Source organism: Pseudopipra pipra, chromosome 18 (genome assembly GCF_036250125.1).
Source record: "Pseudopipra pipra isolate bDixPip1 chromosome 18, bDixPip1.hap1, whole genome shotgun sequence".
NCBI lineage: Eukaryota > Metazoa > Chordata > Aves > Passeriformes > Pipridae > Pseudopipra > Pseudopipra pipra.
In genome coordinates this window covers 8200103-8218201 of record NC_087566.1, presented here as the reverse complement: position 1 = coordinate 8218201, position 18099 = coordinate 8200103, and the positions used below count along the sequence as shown (strand labels likewise).

Below are 18099 nucleotides of genomic sequence, written 5' to 3'. Positions count from 1 at the left end.
AACAAGTGTAGGTCACTGATGTTGGATTCAGCCATCTCTCCACACGACAGGAAGGAAAACAACCCCCAAATTTTTCAAGGTTAATGCATCAACAGGGATTTCTCTTCGCTGGCAGGTTGTTACTGTTTGCCACAGACTTTCAACTTGTCCCAAACCATTAGTGAAGGTGGAGTTTCAGATCTTACCACAAAACGCTTCACACCTTAAGAACAGTTGATAAGCAGTGCCCCCCAACCCCCACATCTCAGAGTGGTTGTCCTTGCAAACATCTTCTCTTTACCACGTATGCAGGAAAAAAACTGAGTGAATTTTGCAAGAATTAACTCAAACAAGCACCAATACCTTGAAGGTTAAAAGGGCAGCATGGCCCACTGAATCCTGGTATCAATGGGGGGAAGGTGTTAAAAATAGGTAGTAATATATTTTTTAAAAAATCAAATAGCAATTTTAAAGAGCCAAAAGGGAAATTGTTTGAGCAAGTGCTCCAGAAATCAAAAGCAGCAGTAGTGGTTGTTTCTCAGGAAGTTGTTATTCTGTACTTTCAAATTATTTTTAAGAGAGGACCAGCATCAAAGTGCATGGGTGTATTTAGTTCAAATGTGGGTAAACTTAAATTTCCCAAAACACAGAACATAAGTTATGGATATGTTCTCATAGTCACTCAGTCAGATGTGAACAATTCCAGCATGTTGTTCTTTAGCAACAGACTCCAGAAGCAGCTCAGATTTATCACCTCAGGCATTCCTGCATTTTCCCAAGTGTTCACATATCGATAAATGAAGGTGGAGTGAACATGTCACAGCTGGACACACTTTGAGGAAGCACAGTCCATCTGGGCAAGGTCTTCAAGCACTCAGCACATGGAAGACTTGCAAAGATCTGAACAGAAACGGTGCTGCAGAACATCAGGAGTCATCCCATGTGTAACTGTCACCTCAGTGGGTTCAGGGTGCATTTGACTCAACTCATATTCACCAAACACAAAAAAAGTGGATCCTACAGAGTTCGTGATCCAGCTGGGTTGAATGGTTTCAGTAACAAAAATTTCAAGCATTCCATCATTTACTGGAAGGTGGGAGAATGTTTAGAAGAGTCACCAAGTAGCTACTTGAAAGAGCACAGGAGGACAAGCCACTTCTGTTAAATTACGTGCTCTGGGGAAAGGAATATTTAATTACATGGAAGGAAATACCAAAGAATTCTCAAGTTTGACCCAACTTAGTTGTTTGCACTGGTAGGTAGTCACATACCTACAACAGACAAGCTGTAAAACCAACACAAAATGAGATCTAACAGTTGTAAATTAGAATATCAGTGAAAAAACTATTCAGACATCTGATCAAAGCCAGCCAAGGGAAGGGGCTTGTACTTCAGTGTTGTAGAACCCACTGATTACAGAAGATAAGGATGGTGCACAATTGCTAGGGAGTCACATGCAACCATTCTCAATCAAATCTCCGATTATCTCATGTTTGGTTTTATTTTAATTAGAATTTGAGAGGAGAGTTTTCACCAATAAAGGTCTGAAAGCCTTTGATCATTCACTTTATCGGAATTCTATTTAATCTAATGAAAAAGCAAACAGAAGATCTGTTTACATGGACACCTCAAGCACAAGAGTTGAAAAGATCAAAGTAATACAATTAGCAAGGACCTGTGAGAGAAAGATTAATCTCTACAAGTAACTTCCATTTCAGCTTCAGCACAAATGAGCTCAAATTCTTCCTCCAAGCGTCAAAAAAATGTTTCTCTCTGTTATTTTTATTTCTTAACTCTCGTTACCATCCCACTGCAGAGATCTGACAGGATGTTCTCAGCTGGGTAAGACATTTTTTAAAGTCAGAATTCATTTCACACTAAACTCCAGATTCTTACTTTGTAAGTTTTCATGACACATCATGGACTTGCATTAAGGATCAGTGTAAAACTAAGCACCGAAAACATACAGAGATGTCTAAAGGTACAGAAAATCTTTTATTAGAATCTAAGTCAATATATATGTGACCCAATAAAACTTTTCCTCAGATGCTATAACAAGTATTGAAATGCCATGTTTTCAAGAGACCATCTGCTGTTTTGACATTTTATGACAATTCCCAAGTCTTTAGCAACCTTGACTCTACCTCTTTCAATAGCATGTTTTGCAGGGAGGTTTTTTTTTCCTCCAAATTGGGCCTTGATTTATCATACATTTATAATGCTTTAGAAGTTCTTGCACATTTTACTTTGTCACAAGGTAACCCACATTTTCAGCACTTGGCTGTAAGTGAAATATGCCCATCTGATAATGCTGGAGACTAATTGTCAAAGTCAGAGCAACACATGAGCTGTTCCACAGACTTAGTCTTGACTTACCAAAAAAGAAAGGTAAGCAACACATGGTTTATTTTGCTTAAACAGCAGAGTTCATACTGTTAATAATGCCAGTAGTATCATAAAGACAGCATTTCACTAGTTGCCAGAACTAAAGTCAAGTTTGAAACTGAGGTCATAGCCTTGCAATAAAACAAGTACTAATTATCATCAAGAAACAAACGAGGGATGATGGATCAAGAGCATCAAGAGAACTTGAACAAACTTCTTTCAGCAGATATTCTTTAGCAGCTCCCAGGTTGAAATCTCATCTTGGTCACTGGCCTCCTACTGAAATCAGCACACTTGAGTTTTCATCTGAACCACTTTGGCTCAGCTTTCAATGCCTTGCTCATCAGCTTATGAAACATAAACCACATCTACTGAATGATACCCATGTTTGAAGGCTGAGATTAAGTACATCCCTGCACAAGGTAAGGACTTAAAAAGTTACATATAACACAAAACGTTTCCTACCATACATAGCATGTGTCTGTTCATGCGCACCGTACTGTGTTGCAGAGGAAGATACTAAACCCGGCTGTGCGTGTGCTGGTGGGGCCATCATCCTGGCATTGCCCTGTATTACAGGGCTATAAACATGAGGATGCTGCAGGCAAAAGGATAAAAAAAAGCAGACATTAGTTGGGGAACCATCACAAAGAAAGTCGTGTCATCTAAACAATTGCAATGTTCGAAAGGGCAAAAGCTCGGCCTTACTCGAGTGCAGAGCAGTTGCTGAGATTATCCAAATCTAAGGCCTAGAAACTGATAAAAATTGGCATATTGAATTTTTGCAACTCTAATAATGTAGCAAACAGGTAATGGCCAGTCTTCGCAAGCGAAGATTTGGGAAAGGTCATAAACCCTTCGAGCCTGCGCAGTGGATTTTTTAGGTGAGACACAGCGTGCGCTGAACTGAGCCCACCCTTTAATCCTGAGGTTCATCTGCCGGGGCCGAGCAAAGCTTGGACAGTGGCAGTGAGGTCCCCAGGACGTAGCTGGATTGCCATACAAGGCTGACGAGCTCCAGCTGCCCGGGGGGCCGGGAATTGAACCCGGGTCGCAACGGTGCGAGTCCTGCACTCTAACCACTAGACCACCAGAGGCCCCAGCAAACAGGTATTACACAGTATATTTATCCAGGTACACATGTATATTTAAAAGCTTTTCAAGTAAGAGGAGTCCACCAACTAGGTTATTTTTAGAGCACTTAACCAGGAGATGTGCTGGCCATGACCTAAAGAAATTCTTCAAAGAGCTAGAAAGTTGCATCAATAATAAATGTCAACTTCTAAGTTGTCCTGACAATTTGCTATGACCTTAGAAGTTGTTCTGACCTTAAAATTTGTTCCAGGCTTTGAAGCACTCTACAAGACCCCCAAGTGTGCTCCAGAACCCAGAAACTGTTCAGAGTGACTTTTGACAGGACATAAAGGGGTATTTAGGTCTGAGCCACTTCATTATTTCTGGTTTTATGGATGAGGTGCATGAAAAGACTCTTACCTGAGATTGGTAGTGTGGCACATGCTGCACAAGAGGCTGATTAGGAAACTGTTGGGGACTATATGCAACATATTGTGTTGAGTAAGCAGGTGGAGTAGCTACAATTGGAGGGCCTGCTGCCGAGGCAGGATGCATCATGGTGCTCTGGTGGTGTTGGTCTTGCCGCTGCTGGGGCATATTTGGTACTAAAAAGCAAAGAGTTCCTCACATTAGAAACAGAGGATGAAGAATGATCATCTTCCTGAAAGGTTTTACACTATAATGTCACTGTGACCACGTGGAATATCCTCACCCCTCATCTTTAACCATCTATTAGGGCTCTAGCAAAAAGGAACAGCATGAAAAAGAGTTTTTTATCACTGCCTTTGGGCCATATATCAGGCCACAAACCCAGCCCTGCTTTTATTGTGAAGGAAGGAGGAAAGAAAGGTGGACGGACAGAAAGACTCACAAGAATCAGTAATGGAAGAGAAAGGTTATATCAGGATACCTACATTAATAAATTTGATCCTGTCCCCTTCAAAAGGCTTAATTCACCCTCTATGAGAACTACTCAGCCACTGTTCCATCAACTGGAAATGTGAGTCTGTTAAAGTCACTCATGTTTATGGCTGAGGAGAGCAGAATAAAGGTCTCCATGCAGGCACAATTTGAGGTATTCACATCTTTTGAGCTCTATGCTACCCCTCAGGACAGCAGAAAGCAACTTTTAGGTCACAGACAACACTGAAGGGGACAAGACAACCTATAAGAAGAGGAGCAGGAATAATTAAGAGGGAAGAAAAGATGAAAAAAGCATAGCAGTGTAGAGTGGGACTGCCTGAACCATCCTGGTAAGTGACCACCCAACCCACAGCAGTGAGGAGCTTGGAAAAAACTAATTTAGCCTACAAAGCACTGGGCTTGAGAGCTCCAGGTGAGCTCCAGGAGAGCTCCAGCCTCCTGCAGTCAGGCTGCAACTACTAACTAAACTACCCCAAGCACCTGTAAACTCCACTGCAGTGGGCAATGTAGCCAGACCCCTTAGGGAGAGGAAAGGAGATGTCAGTAAATTCACTCACTGATGGTTGTATTTACTCTGCAAATCAACAATAGAAAGAAGTAAATACAGGAGGCAACTTGAACAGCATAAAGGCACTGAGCTGTAACCCAGGCAGCTCCCTCAGGGCTATGCTGCACACAGATGGATATGCAGAAAATACTGGAGCTTTAAAAAGGAATTCAGAATTGGAGCTGCCTCACACAGCAAATGAGTACTCAGCAATGTACTTCTGATTAAAACAGTGCTACCAATGAAAAGATTTCACAGTGAAGTTACTGTGTTTTAACACAGAAATACATTGCAGGGGTTTGTCTTCCCTACATTCATAAAGGCCACTTGTTTGCTTCTGAACAGCAGGATTGCTCTTGGAAACAATCTCCCCCTCCAGTGACTGGAGCTGCAGCACTGGATCCCGTGCTCAGGAAGCACTGGCTAACACTGCAAGAAGGAATGAACTGTGCAGAGTTAGAGCCTTTCCTGAAACAGGACTAGAAAATCACTCTTCTGTTCCTTCTCTGCACTGCACAGGGAGCATCTCCCACATGTTCTGTCTCCACAGCCATGGGTGTCACTTGTTAAAAACATGGTATTGTTGGTCCAGCTGTTCATTACTGGGGTAGAATGAACGCAGAGGAAAAAACTGGAACCAGCAGTGAGTTTTTTCCAGAAGAGCAGCAGAGCACACTCTTCCTGAAGAAAGACTGACTTTGCTTGCTGACAAAACCCCTCTATTAAAGCACCATTCAGTGCTGTAAATCAGCACAGAAGTTCCCTTTAAACAAACCTATAATATTTATGAAATATGGGAGATGATCAGCTTACCCTAATGCTCCAAGTAACAGAGACGTTTTCCTGCTTGTCAAATCAGATTCCAAACCAAGCAACTCCCCATAACTCAAACTTAGCCTGTTTTGGCTGAATCAGTTAATCTAAAAATCCATTAGCATTTCCACTTACTTCCCTTCATTAAAAATAGCATTTAAAATATCAATCGAAAACAAATTAACATGGATTAGAAAGTACACAAACAGCTCTAATCTCTCCATGCTGCATGCAGACTGAGAACCAAACAGGCAGTATTATTCTCACCTTTACCTGCTCTATATGTCTTGGCTTGGTTCACTGGCATGGGCGTCATGGGAATAGGATACAAAGGCTGAAACACAAGAAATTGAAATAATGATATTCCTTTAAAAAGCCAGTGTGTGTTGGGGTGGGGGCCCCACTCAGCTTTGATGTGTTTTACTCTGTTTTGTTACATGGTTTAGTGAACTCTGCCTAACCTGTGAGGTTTTCCTGGACCCCTGTCAGTAAGTCTGCACGGACAAACAATGCAGACCATATGGTTTGCAACAACCAGACAAGTAATGCTACTATTGCAAGCAGTGGACTAAATCAAACAGCTTTGTAACAGCTTTTTTTTATAAAGCTCTGTCAGGGGAGGTTTAGGTTGGATCTCAGGAAAAGGTTCTTCCCCCAGAGGGTGGTTGGGCACTGAACAGGCTCCCCAGGGAATGGTCACGGCCCCGAGGCTGCCAGAGCTCCAGGAGCGTTTGGACAACACTCTGAGGGACAGGGTGGGATTGTTGGGGTGTCCTGGGCAGGGCAGGAGTTGGACTGGATGATCCCTCTGGGTCCCTTCCAACTCAGGATATTCTATGATAACAGAGCTAGATTTGAAATCCCAGTGATCCCCACAACAACCAGAAACTAGTGGGGACTCAGCTGGAAGCTGAGGACAACGAAACAGTTGCTTAAAGCTTAAAGAGAGTGAGACTGTGCTTAGAGATTAACACCAAATGGGAGCTGCTGGAATTCAGAAGTGTTTGAGACTATTTGAACATCCTGACTGAGGGAGCACTGCGAAAAGTCAGTATTTACACAGCTAAAACTTAACAACAATCTCATTTATGTTTACAAGAGTGATACAAGCTGTACCACTTCACTGTTTTAACTCAGAGCTCCTCAGCTGGAACTAGATGATATTTCAGGTCCCTCCCAGCCCAAACCATTCTATGACTCCTAAGTCTCCTCAACTTCCTGGCAATCCCTGTGAAGTGTGGAGGAGTTTGCAGCACTTTACCTGCACGCCTGGACTCACTGGAACCGGGTACATCATATTTGGTGCAAAACAAACAGGCTGAGTGTACACAGGGGTTGGCTGCTGATGACCCACCATGGAGGGGCTGGGCTGAGCTTGTGGACGAGGGGAGGTTGGTGTAGTAGAAGGTTTTGGCTACAAACAGAGTTGAGCAAAGCACAGGGCAAGATTAGTCTGAGTATCCTCCAAGGAAAAGCTCTGCTTATCAAGATCTACTCAAAGGCAGCATCAAACAGCATCAAACAACTTACCTGAGCAAAAGATCGAGGGTTGAACTCTTTAGCATTAGGATTAAGTGTTGATTTTCTAACTTGCCTAAACATAAAAAACAAAACATTAAGTTTGGCATTATTCCTTTATGAGCATATCTGCAATTAATAATGTAAGAAATACCTCATTTCCATCTGTGAGTCAGATTTCTGAGAACTCAAACACCACATGACATGCAAAAAACCACTCTTATTGACAGGACTCTTACTACACTTATTCATAAATTTTTCCTGTTGTTGATGCTAAAGCTCATGTGAGCCAGGAAAACATTTAAATAAGCTTTTAGACAACATATTACGCATTCACACCAGTTTTTTCTACACAAGGCTAAATGCTGATAACATTGTGCTTATTCTAAAAGGCATAATTACTCACTCAGAAGTATCCTTCTTCTCCTCTTTATCCTCTTTATCTTGTTTACTTCCAGGCCCGGATGTCTGCACACCTTGGGAAGTCACCTCAGGCCCTCGCTTTTGCTCAGAGCTGTTACTTATGGAAGGAGAAATACTGGGACTATTGGGTTTGCTACTGCCACCATTGGAGTTGGTGTTACTGCCAGGTTCTATGATGGATTCTTTAGGGGTGGATTCTGTCTTTTCTTTAACTACATCTCTTGATTTTTCCCCCTCTCGGGTTTTGTTTAGCAGCTGATCAACTGCATCTGAAGAGGAACTTGACTGTAACTGAAAAAAAACCCAAGGAATATATTCAGTAAATTGATATACAGAACTATGGAGAGACAATCTAATGCTGTCACATACACAGAGTAAAATACAGTCCCACAGGCCTCAACCATCTGGAAATGACCTTTTAAAACATACATTTCCATTTCTACTAGGAAAGAAATCCATGAACACTGACAATGTTTAAGCCTGCACCGAGAAAGAAGCTGTTCAGCCATTCAACTGACCCACATGTTGATTAGGGAGTGACAGGAAAGCTTAGGACAACCCTCTGGACTCATCTGTGCTGTGATTTAACAGTAACACTTGAAAAGTTAACCTGATTTAATAAACCATTATGGCTAGGAAATAAGTAATATGAATTCATCTTCAATTTTCCTCAGCAAAACTCTTCATTTAATTTTGCAACAGCTCCTCCATATGGAGTGTGTGATAATTATTTGTACCTAATGATCAAACAGGTTTCAAGTCCTATTTTCAGTGTACAGTCAATATTCACATTTATGGGTATTAGGCAATTGTACCAGCAAGAGTCAGCATTGATTTTCCAATACCTGGCATGAATTCTTACAGATATTTTCATAAATTAAGCACAAGTATAGAGACATGTTAACATATGTAGTGTATTCAATTCATTAAAATAATCTGGATGCACATGAGAATTATGACACAATCAACATAGAGAAACTTACCCTAAAGTCATTCTTAAATTTCTTTAAATCATCAATCTGTTTTCTATGCTCTGAAACAATTGGAGAGACACCTGCCAAATATAAGACCAACATTGTCCAGGCATTTCTAATACAAGAAATGTAAATATACATATATACATATATATATAACCCCTACACATTACTAAGTTTGCAGAAAGGTAATGTTTGCATATACAGAAATGAAAAACAGTGATATAAGTGCATTTGTAATTTGGTACAATTCCATGAGCAGACAGAAACACTCTGTGAAACCACAGCATTACATAACTGACTTATCTTTAGTTCTAATGCACCACACCAAGGCAGAAGCCCTGAGGTGCAGGGACTGCAGAACTCACTGAACACAAAGTAAAATGAAACAAACCCCCCCCAAACACACACTGCCAGTGTTTCAAAACACAGCAAGTAAAGGAGAAACACTGCTCAAGGTGAGCTTTATGGCTGGACTCCATCCTAAAGGTCTTTCCAACCTGAATCAATCCACGATTCCAAGTTCAAGAACGTGAAAAGATTTTTTTGAGAACAGTGAACAAGCAGTGTTGCATTAAAAAACAAATCTAAGGCATAACAGGAAGATGCACAGTCAGAAAAACTGTGCTGGCCATGATGCTCACAATTCTTGTGAGCACAGCTCTGAGCAGAAACACATATTCAGTCCAAAGGCAGCTAAAAACCAGCTCTGTGAGCTGGGAAAAGAGAGAAAATAAAAAAAAAAAAAGAAAAAACCAAGGGAAATCACACCATCCACATGAGCATCTCTACACTTTGTGCTGATGGAATGAGTCACAAACAACCTTTAAAACTGTAGTCCTGCCACTTGACAACTGCACGACCAAATTTTTGCTGTAGAACACCAGATTGTTTCCAAGTCTTCCTAAAAATGCCAACTAAAGCAGCCAGTACAGCAGGCTTAGTGTGCAGAATTCCTACAGCACTCAAGTACAACCAAAAGCTTTGGATACAAACCTTTGTTTTCAGGTTTAGGAAAACTAGGAGAAGTCTCACTTGGCTTTATATTCTCCTTGTTTCCAGTTGCAGAATTTTGCCTCTGGTCCTGAAGCCTGGTATCTTTAGCTGGAAAAGAAATGGCCCAAGTTATTCTCTTTTACACAACTCAAAATGACCAAAGAGAGATGGCAAGATAAAAACAAGAGAGAGATTAAGCTTGATTTTAGCTTAAAAACCAAAAATCTTTGAAGTTACACATTTTCTGCTACCTAGTTGGTGCCTGGAGGATCATCCTCCCCCCTTCCTCACCCTACTGTCTTTAAGTCAGAATATAAAGTCCCAGCTAAACTCATCCCTCTCATCATACACCAAACCTTGACTAGGCTGAACAAACTATAAACCAAGAGTAAATTATTTCAAGTCCAAGCTCTTCAGACAGAATTCGACAACCATTTGAGAGTTCTTACACATTTGACTGTGTCCTTGAATGTTGGTTTTTTCCCCTTATTTTTGCTATGTTCAAAATACTCTCTGAAACCAGTGGCCTATGATTCTTTAAATTAGAAAAGAGCCAAGAACTCAGTTTGAAAAAAGAAATTCTCAATTAAGTCAGACACCTGTAAGCCCATCCTCCTTAAAGGGCACAAGAAATTAAGCACAGACTCAACAAAAAGCCTCTCTCCAAGCTTAGTTTCAAGCTGGCACCATGACAAAAAGGGAACTCACAGTAAAATTAAATGCATCCCAAGAATTTCCATTATTTAGAAAGGAGTTTTGCTCTTTCAAGGCAAATTCCTTGTCAGGGATTAGGGAAAGGGAGAATTTGCAACCTACCTTCGTTGGAAGGGGTGACTGCTCTGTTGGATGCAGGGCTGGCAGGTGTAGGAGAGGCAGCTGGAACAGGCATGGCAACAGATTCAGTGGGAATAGTACCAGGCTGAGGAGAAGGCAGAGCTGGTCCCATGGGAGTGCTGCTCTGCCTTGGAGACCTAGGCCTGTGTGTTTTAGGGGATAATCTCGGAACTAGAAACAAACAGGAAAGAATAGTTATAGGATGAGCTTCCTCAGCTGCTCAACAGTTTCTAAAATGGCTAAAAACATGCTTTAAAATACTTTTTAGAGTAACTGAAAACCTGTTTACCTTTCAGGTACATCTCCTAGTTCTTTACAACGTAGAATTTCAGATAAGTGGGGTGATTTCTCTGCAGATTGGCCCCTAATACACATCACTGCCCTCTCAGTCCCACTGTGAAGCTGCAAAATGCTCCCCAGCCCCCCCAGAAGTACAACTACAAGAGCTCACATTAACACAGTTTCAGGCAGAACACAAAAGGTGGGCAGGTCTCCACACAACCAGATGTAAAACATTTTTTTAAAAGGGCTGAAAAAACCCCTCCATTTTCCGGCGTCCTCTTTTGGAGGTTTGCCAGCTGGAAAAAAAACAACACAGCCTATTGAAAAAAAGGAATAGTTGATGTATATTTTTGCCCCTGTGTTAAAGCAGCAAGGAAAGTTGGGTATTCTTTAAATAAGAAATTTAAACAAGTTGTTTAAACCTCCTGCTTCCTGCTCATCCCACTGTGGCAAGTTAGTGCTTTATGTCACATATTAACCCCCAGTGAGTGAGGAAAAAGAGAGGTAAGTGGTTTAACAGTCCTACTTGCATGTTAATAATATATAAAGTGGGGTGTGGGGAGCAAAGATGAATCAGAAATAATGCCAGAACACAAGAGTTTAAATCTTTTCCACAAGGCAACAGGTCTATGTGGGTCTAATTCATACCTTCCTTCTGAAAAATGCATTCCCACTACACTCCCCTAGAATTCTGCACTGCTAAGAAGTACCCAAAAAGGATCTAAAAAGGACCAAACTGTCTCTCACCTGCCCAAGGAAACACCCAGCTGCTCACAGCCCACTAGAACATGGCCTCAACCTAAAAGCTCTGGACTAGGGCCTGTGTCAGAAGACTGAGCTTGAAAAGTCAAATATTCAAAAAAACTGATTCAAAAAAGGAGACACTGACTACACCTGCTCCTACAGTAGACAAGAACAACATCACCACTTAAAATCCATGTAATTTCTAAAGGAAAAATATATCCAACTTAACTTGAGCATCATTTTAACACCAGCCTTCCTCTATGCAAACACCTCCTTCAAAAAACCACAGCCCAGCCACACTGCCACTGACCAAACTCAGTGATGCCATGCAATGTATCTAACTTCTCCTGCCTCCTCCAGTATTAATTCCTCCTCAGAATTAATCCTTTCAACAACTAATTCCCACATTTTTCCTCCCTTTCTCTTCACACACCACCTGGCCCTGCAATTAGGACAATCCTGCACTTGAAGGACCAACTCACCAACTCTTTTACTGGGAACATCCCTCTCCCACTTTCATCTAAGCTAAGTTAGTCCAGGATTTGGTTATTCAGAGCCTGAATTGTCTGGAAAGGCAGGATTCTGCTGAGCATTCCCACTCTAAGGTCCCCCTGCAAGCCATCTGCAATAAGCCAAGCTTTACCTACCCCCACTGACAACTGATGACCACGTCCCACCTGAAGGGCTGCCTCGTGCCACTGCAGCAGTAGATGCTTCCCCAGGTGCATTATGAGATACAAATTCTAAGCCACTTGAAATTGTACCCCTACCAGTAGAGACTCTGTGACCTCGAGGGTGCCGTTGAGCCTTAGGAGACATCCGTGGAGGCCCTGGGGAAAGAAAAACAACCCACACAGTAAGTGAAGCCCGGCACTGGGAGTATCCAAACATACTATCTGCTTTTAAAACTGGATTTCATCTCACAACTCTCAAAAACAGACAATGTGGTTTTCAAACTTGGATTTCATCTCATAACTCTCAGTAATTCAGTAATAAAGTCAAGCAATTTACACTGACATCGACTAGAACCAGGGATCCACCAGACTAAAAAGGCCGAGCCATTGGTCCAGCCAGGCTGCCAACACTCATCACCCTGCTAGGCCAGCTCTAAATGGATATTTAGAAGCTTTATCAGCCTCGAAACAGGTGTGCGAGTCCTGCATTCCAAATATGTGAATCCAAGCATCCAGCAGTGCTTAGTGCAAGACAAGCCATAAGGGCTGGTGGCCCAGCTCGCCCTGGACAAGCGCAATTCCAATGAAAAATTTCCAGTGCTTTTGGCAGGTGGGCAGTGATCCCAACCATTTCCAGTCCCCACGGGCTGAGCGATGCTCCGGGGGAATTTGAGCAGGGCATTCTGCACCGAGGCTCAGCGGCTGCAGCCACTGCCACAATTCATTCACCAGTCAGCAAAACTGCAACTGAACAAGTGATTGTTGTCCCAAGGTTCAAGTCATGCATGTTTAACACCAGGAGCCAAAGCCACAGGAGAGTACAGGAATTCTGAACAGCTTCTGCAGCTGCCACACAATAGTTAAGCTCAACTCTAAGCAGCAATACGGTTTTTACATCCTAACAAACGTTTTCTTTACCAGATCAGACTCAAATGTTGATACTTGAAAAGGAAAAACTTTGTGAACAAAACATGATATGGCTGATTTTTTCTTTTTTTTTTTTCATTTTTAATGTAGGTCAATAATAGGGAAAAGTTCAGATAATGGCTTTTTGGTTTCAGATAAGGTTCTACAATATGAAGCATCTCTCTGGTTACATAATCTTTAAACATCAGCCTCTATTTTACCCATGAATCTCAAGTACACTTCAATCCAAATTATATACAGGTGAGGATTTTAAAGAATACACATTTCCCAGCAATAATCTCCTGGCAGCAGGAATTAAACATTGCAGTAAGCAGCAGTTCAGTGCAGGCCTGACAAATCAACCACAGGGGCTAAGAAAATAATTGAGTTTGCAGGTGGATTCTCAGTATCTGACTATATAAAAAGCCATAACAAATGGACAATAGGAGGCCAGACACGTGACCATCATCCACTTTTTGGTCATGGACCACCCTGAGCGTTTATCAGGCTGCAGAACAGTGTTACTGCTTCAGTCAGTGGGATGATTGTTCTCTCACAGAACCAGTTTGCATTTTCCAGGCTTGCTAAACAATGCTGTGCAGGGTTTATTTAACTGCACTTAAATCAAAATTGTAAAACGTGATCATTATTGTACCTTGACAGGACAAATTTAGTTCAGATAATTCTGCACACAGTTACCACAGACTCACAGGTCAGCCCTTCTCTGTGTATTATTGACTGCTAAGGAGTTGATTTATTGTTCTGATCAGTGTAAACAGACCTAAAAATTCCCTACAAATTCACCTTTGAAGCAACTTATCCTATCCCATTCCACAGTGTACTTCTCTGAATCCAGAATTTTTCTTATCATTATTACTGTTGGCTGTTTTACATGCTTCATTATTATTACATGCTCATTATTATTGTTGGTAAATCAATGATTTTAGTTAAATTTGAAACTGTTTTTTGTGGAACAGCTGTATTAAAATTCATATTTTATATAAATTTATAGTCAGAAAATAAGAATAAAAGTAGTCCTAAATTTATTCCTAAATTTTAAATTTCTAAATGTAAATTCCTACATGTAAATTCCTACATGAAAATTTCCAAATGGAAATTTCTAAATGGAAATTTCCAAATGGAAACTTCTAAATATATATTTCTAAATATATCCTAAATTTTAGTCCTAGAAATGCTCTCTAAAGTTATCAGGTCCTGCATGTTGCTGTAGGTTAAGTTAAGACACTGAGCAGCGTTTCCAAAGCTGAGTTTAATTTCATACCAACTTGGGAAATTTCACAGCTTTCTTTTCTTTTTTTTTTTTTGTTTTTGTAAAGCTCTTCAAATTAACACAAACGAAACAAACAAAAAAAAAACCAAAAAAGGTTAATAGAAACAAGTCTGATCAACTAAAGTTAAAACACAAATTATAGGTTAAGTAATGAAGAGGAAACAAAAAAAAAAACCAAAATAAAAATAAAAAAAACCACAAATTTTGTCAATTAAAACTCACGGAGGAGTTATAAACGAAGACAAACGAGAAAAAAAAAACCAAAGAAAAAAAAAAACACCCCATGAACAAATTGTGGTATTGTACCTTCTGAAGACATGCGTTTAGGCATAGTAGAGACAGGAGCTGGAGAACCATGAGCAGAGGGGTGAGACGGGGGCCTGGAGGGCCGCGAGGGGGGCCTGGAGGGCGGCCGTGTAGGGGTGGCTGCCCGAGGTGGAAGAGAGTTGGGACCTGACTGGTAGCGAGAAGGTGGGCGAGAGGAAGGAGATGGGCAAGGCGATGGCCAGGGAACACCTGACAGAACAAATGATATGAAGGAAAGTATAAAAACTAAAGAAAAAAAATTATGGGGGGTTGGGGGGTCTTGGGGGGGGAAGGGAGTTGGGAAGGGGGGGTTTAGGGGTTTGGGGGAGGGAAGGGGAAGGGGGGGGGAAAGGTCAACAGAAAAAAAAAAAAAAGTAAAAATATGACAAAATGATTTTGCACGTTTAACCCTTTGGGGACTGAGTTTGGCAAGAGGCTCTGCGGGGTTGTTTCCACCACTTCGGGTCGAATTTGGGGTCGGAACGGCACGAGCTCCCCAAAGGGTTAATTAGGATCTACAAATACTACTAAGGAATAGACAGTAAAGTTTGATCTGTTAGCCTGGCATATCAATGCTCTACAGCACCCAGCACTCACCAAGGTCCTTAACAGCTACCAGAGGGTCTCAAACAGCTGGTCACAAACAGCATAACTACACAAAGTGCTACTTGCAAACCAAATGATGAGCAATATCCAGCTAGGAACTGTATCTTTACAAAAAACAGCGGTGTTCAGTGTCTGAATCCTGACATTTATGCCTTTATCAGTTATCTCAAGTATTAATGGAGGATTTTAATCTAGGGGTTCATGGTTTCCAAAACAGAATTAATTGAATTTACAAGCCATTCTGAATATTTTAGGTATAAGATGTTAATTCAGCAGAGTAATAGGATGACAGAAACCACAAATACTACGGAAAAATTTCAAGGTTAGCATTGTTTGGGCAAGGCTCAGTTGTCCATCCCTTATACAGCTGACTCTGTCTTTAAAAAGGAAGTCTCACTTACCTTTAGATGTTTCTCAGACTTCCTCTCCAGATAGATCACTTGAGTATTATACATTTTTCATTTATTCACAGCAATTTCACAGAACAGCATTTTTAACTTTTAAGAATAATGCCTCAAGGACAGGCTACTGCTGAAAGCCACCTCAAAAATGGTGGTTTTGGTTTGTGGAACATCAACTCCTGCTATGCAGTGCCCAGTGATGTCTGGGCAGTTACTACCCATGTGTACAGCAGAAAATACTCAAATACTCATTTGGAGGGAAGGCTTTGGATTCCTTTTCCTAACACTTCTCTTGTTTCCCATCCCACACCATCATAAAGTCAGCAAGTTGCTTTATTCTTTTCCATGGGAAACAAAACTGATCCATGCACCAGACAGGAAGGGAAGCTTCCTCCTGCCACCCCCCTTTCACTGGGTGTCAGCACTGCTGCTCCTCAACACAGAGCTCTGCAGTGGAACATAGAAAGCAATTTTTAATCTTTAAAACCACACTCTGCACCATCATCTAAGACAGAGGTGTCTGAGAAGGAAAACTTCTGCTCTGCAAAGTACAGTGCAGCTAAATGCAGTTCCACTGTAAGTTAAACCCAAGTCCAACTCACCACCTCTGTGTTAAATGATGGATGCTACCCTAGTTTGTGGAATACACCACCTAAACTCACTCCATGTGCAGTTGCAACATAATTAGGCAATTCTCTGCAATGTTAAAAATGTACATTCATTTAGACTTCAGATACTTGCCTCCGTTAACTACTCTTTGATCTGCTCCAGAGTTTGGGCTGAATTCTGAAGTGTGGGATCCAGACCTTGAGATTGGTGGGCCTGAGCCAGACTGGCCCATCCTTGGTGAGTTTTGTCTTCCACTTCCCCAGGACAGGACATCTCTGTTCCTCTGTCCAGGCGGAATGTATTTATTTTCTCTGAAACACAGCAAACTCCTATCAGTCTTAAGACAGAACTGAGAGGCACCAAAAATACCTGATGGAGTGCTCTGCTGGTATTTTTTAATCTTTCTCAGATCAAGCTAAAGGAAAATATTAAATACTATCAGATGTTGACCTAACAGTCACCTCATGAATTGGCTTTTGATAGTGACCACACAGTCCACTTTATGAGCCCCCAGACACTGAAGGATTCAGTTGTAATGCCTGAAATTCCCCATGACATACCCAAACCACTGCCCTTTCCTGTAATCTGGTACGAATTCACCATGGTGACAGATCAGAATGGGGAAGTCTGTTCCCTACAGAGATAATGCAGGGCCAGGCAGAGGTGTACAAGTCAGCCTGGGTGCCAAAACTAGCACAGGATTGTTTACACAAGGTTCCCAACCTGATCAGCCCTGCTGGAAAAGCTCAGTTTCAATGAGCAAACTGCTACAGTCCCAAAACCCCGCCATAATTTAAATAAAAATACTATTCATAGTGTATCAAGTACCTAGTGTTCACACCATGTCCTTCTCTTTCATTAGCATTTCTCTGAACAGCAGTATATTTTTCTTCTTCTGTCCTTTCATCATTTTCCAAGGCAACCCGAGCTTTGTATTGGGCACTTGATTCAATTTCCTCTGCTAATTGAGTTGCTCTGGCTTCCCGTTTTAAAAACTCTTCTGAATTATCTCTTTCTAATGGCACCCTAAAAGACAATGGAAAGGAAAAGAATCTCTGAAATGCATTCAAAAGCACAAAGGAGCTACAAAAATTACACAGTGTTAGTTCTAAACAAGTCAAGAGTGAAAAAACCCTTGCTTTTAAGCCAGCAGACTTGCTGTCTTTTTTAGTGTGACAATATTCCTGGACTGGTTTGATATTTTGTGCAAATTCAGTGTCTTTTACCTGCCCAGAGAGCTGAGGTCAGACAGCAGAACTTTTCCACATGACTTGCAAAAGCCCCAGTCCCTAAAGCTGTGCAAAGGCTCCAACTTTTAACATGGTTGAGAACATCAGGAATAAAAAGCATCAGTCTGTTGTCTGGATAGGAAGCTACTCCAAGAGTCCAAATTTGAATTTTTTTAGCTATTTACACATTGCCAGCAGACACAATCCTACTGAAATTAGAGAGTTACATCCTTAATCCTTTGGTAATTCCAGCCATAGAATTTTCAGCTCTTCCTGTTATGAACAACTGCAGAAAAGATGAGTGCAACAGTTGAAAGCACAGGACCAGAAGTCCATGACTTCTCATGTCCCAGGACCTCAAACCCACTCATTCCATGTATCCCTCTATAGCAGGCAATGGCATATTGCAGAAAGAATCCCTTGGGAAAGGCACTGAGTCAAAATTCAATACATGAGCACTGAAAGACATAACTAGAGATGGGATTGTACCTGGCACCTCCTTCTGTCCACCCTTCTTGTTTTTTACCTGTCCTAATTTTTGTTCGTGTCAGGTTTTACAAAACCCCTTTTTCCCCTGATTTTGA

The 18099-nt window shown here is 41.3% G+C and overlaps 1 protein-coding gene across 15 annotated transcripts in view; it reads right to left on the bottom strand.

The window, feature by feature from the left end:
• ATXN2 (ataxin 2) overlaps nucleotides 1–18099 on the bottom strand; it is a 51429-nt gene that overhangs the window by 13231 nt on the left and 20099 nt on the right. For 4 of the 15 annotated variants that reach the window (XM_064674954.1, XM_064674955.1, XM_064674961.1 and 1 more), the window contains exons 8-20: nucleotides 17115–17312; nucleotides 16419–16597; nucleotides 14671–14880; nucleotides 12141–12323; nucleotides 10450–10638; nucleotides 9634–9741; nucleotides 8647–8717; nucleotides 7647–7954; nucleotides 7253–7316; nucleotides 6984–7136; nucleotides 5990–6056; nucleotides 3859–4043; nucleotides 2830–2962 (exon numbers count right to left, since the gene is read on the bottom strand). In XM_064674954.1, coding sequence (XP_064531024.1) covers nucleotides 2830–2962; nucleotides 3859–4043; nucleotides 5990–6056; nucleotides 6984–7136; nucleotides 7253–7316; nucleotides 7647–7954; nucleotides 8647–8717; nucleotides 9634–9741; nucleotides 10450–10638; nucleotides 12141–12323; nucleotides 14671–14880; nucleotides 16419–16597; nucleotides 17115–17312 — 2048 coding nt within the window. The remainder of the gene's footprint in view (nucleotides 1–2829; nucleotides 2963–3858; nucleotides 4044–5989; nucleotides 6057–6983; nucleotides 7137–7252; nucleotides 7317–7646; nucleotides 7955–8646; nucleotides 8718–9633; nucleotides 9742–10449; nucleotides 10639–12140; nucleotides 12324–14670; nucleotides 14881–16418; nucleotides 16598–17114; nucleotides 17313–18099) is intronic. The other 11 variants (XM_064674956.1, XM_064674958.1, XM_064674963.1 and 8 more) reach the window with 7 other exon arrangements.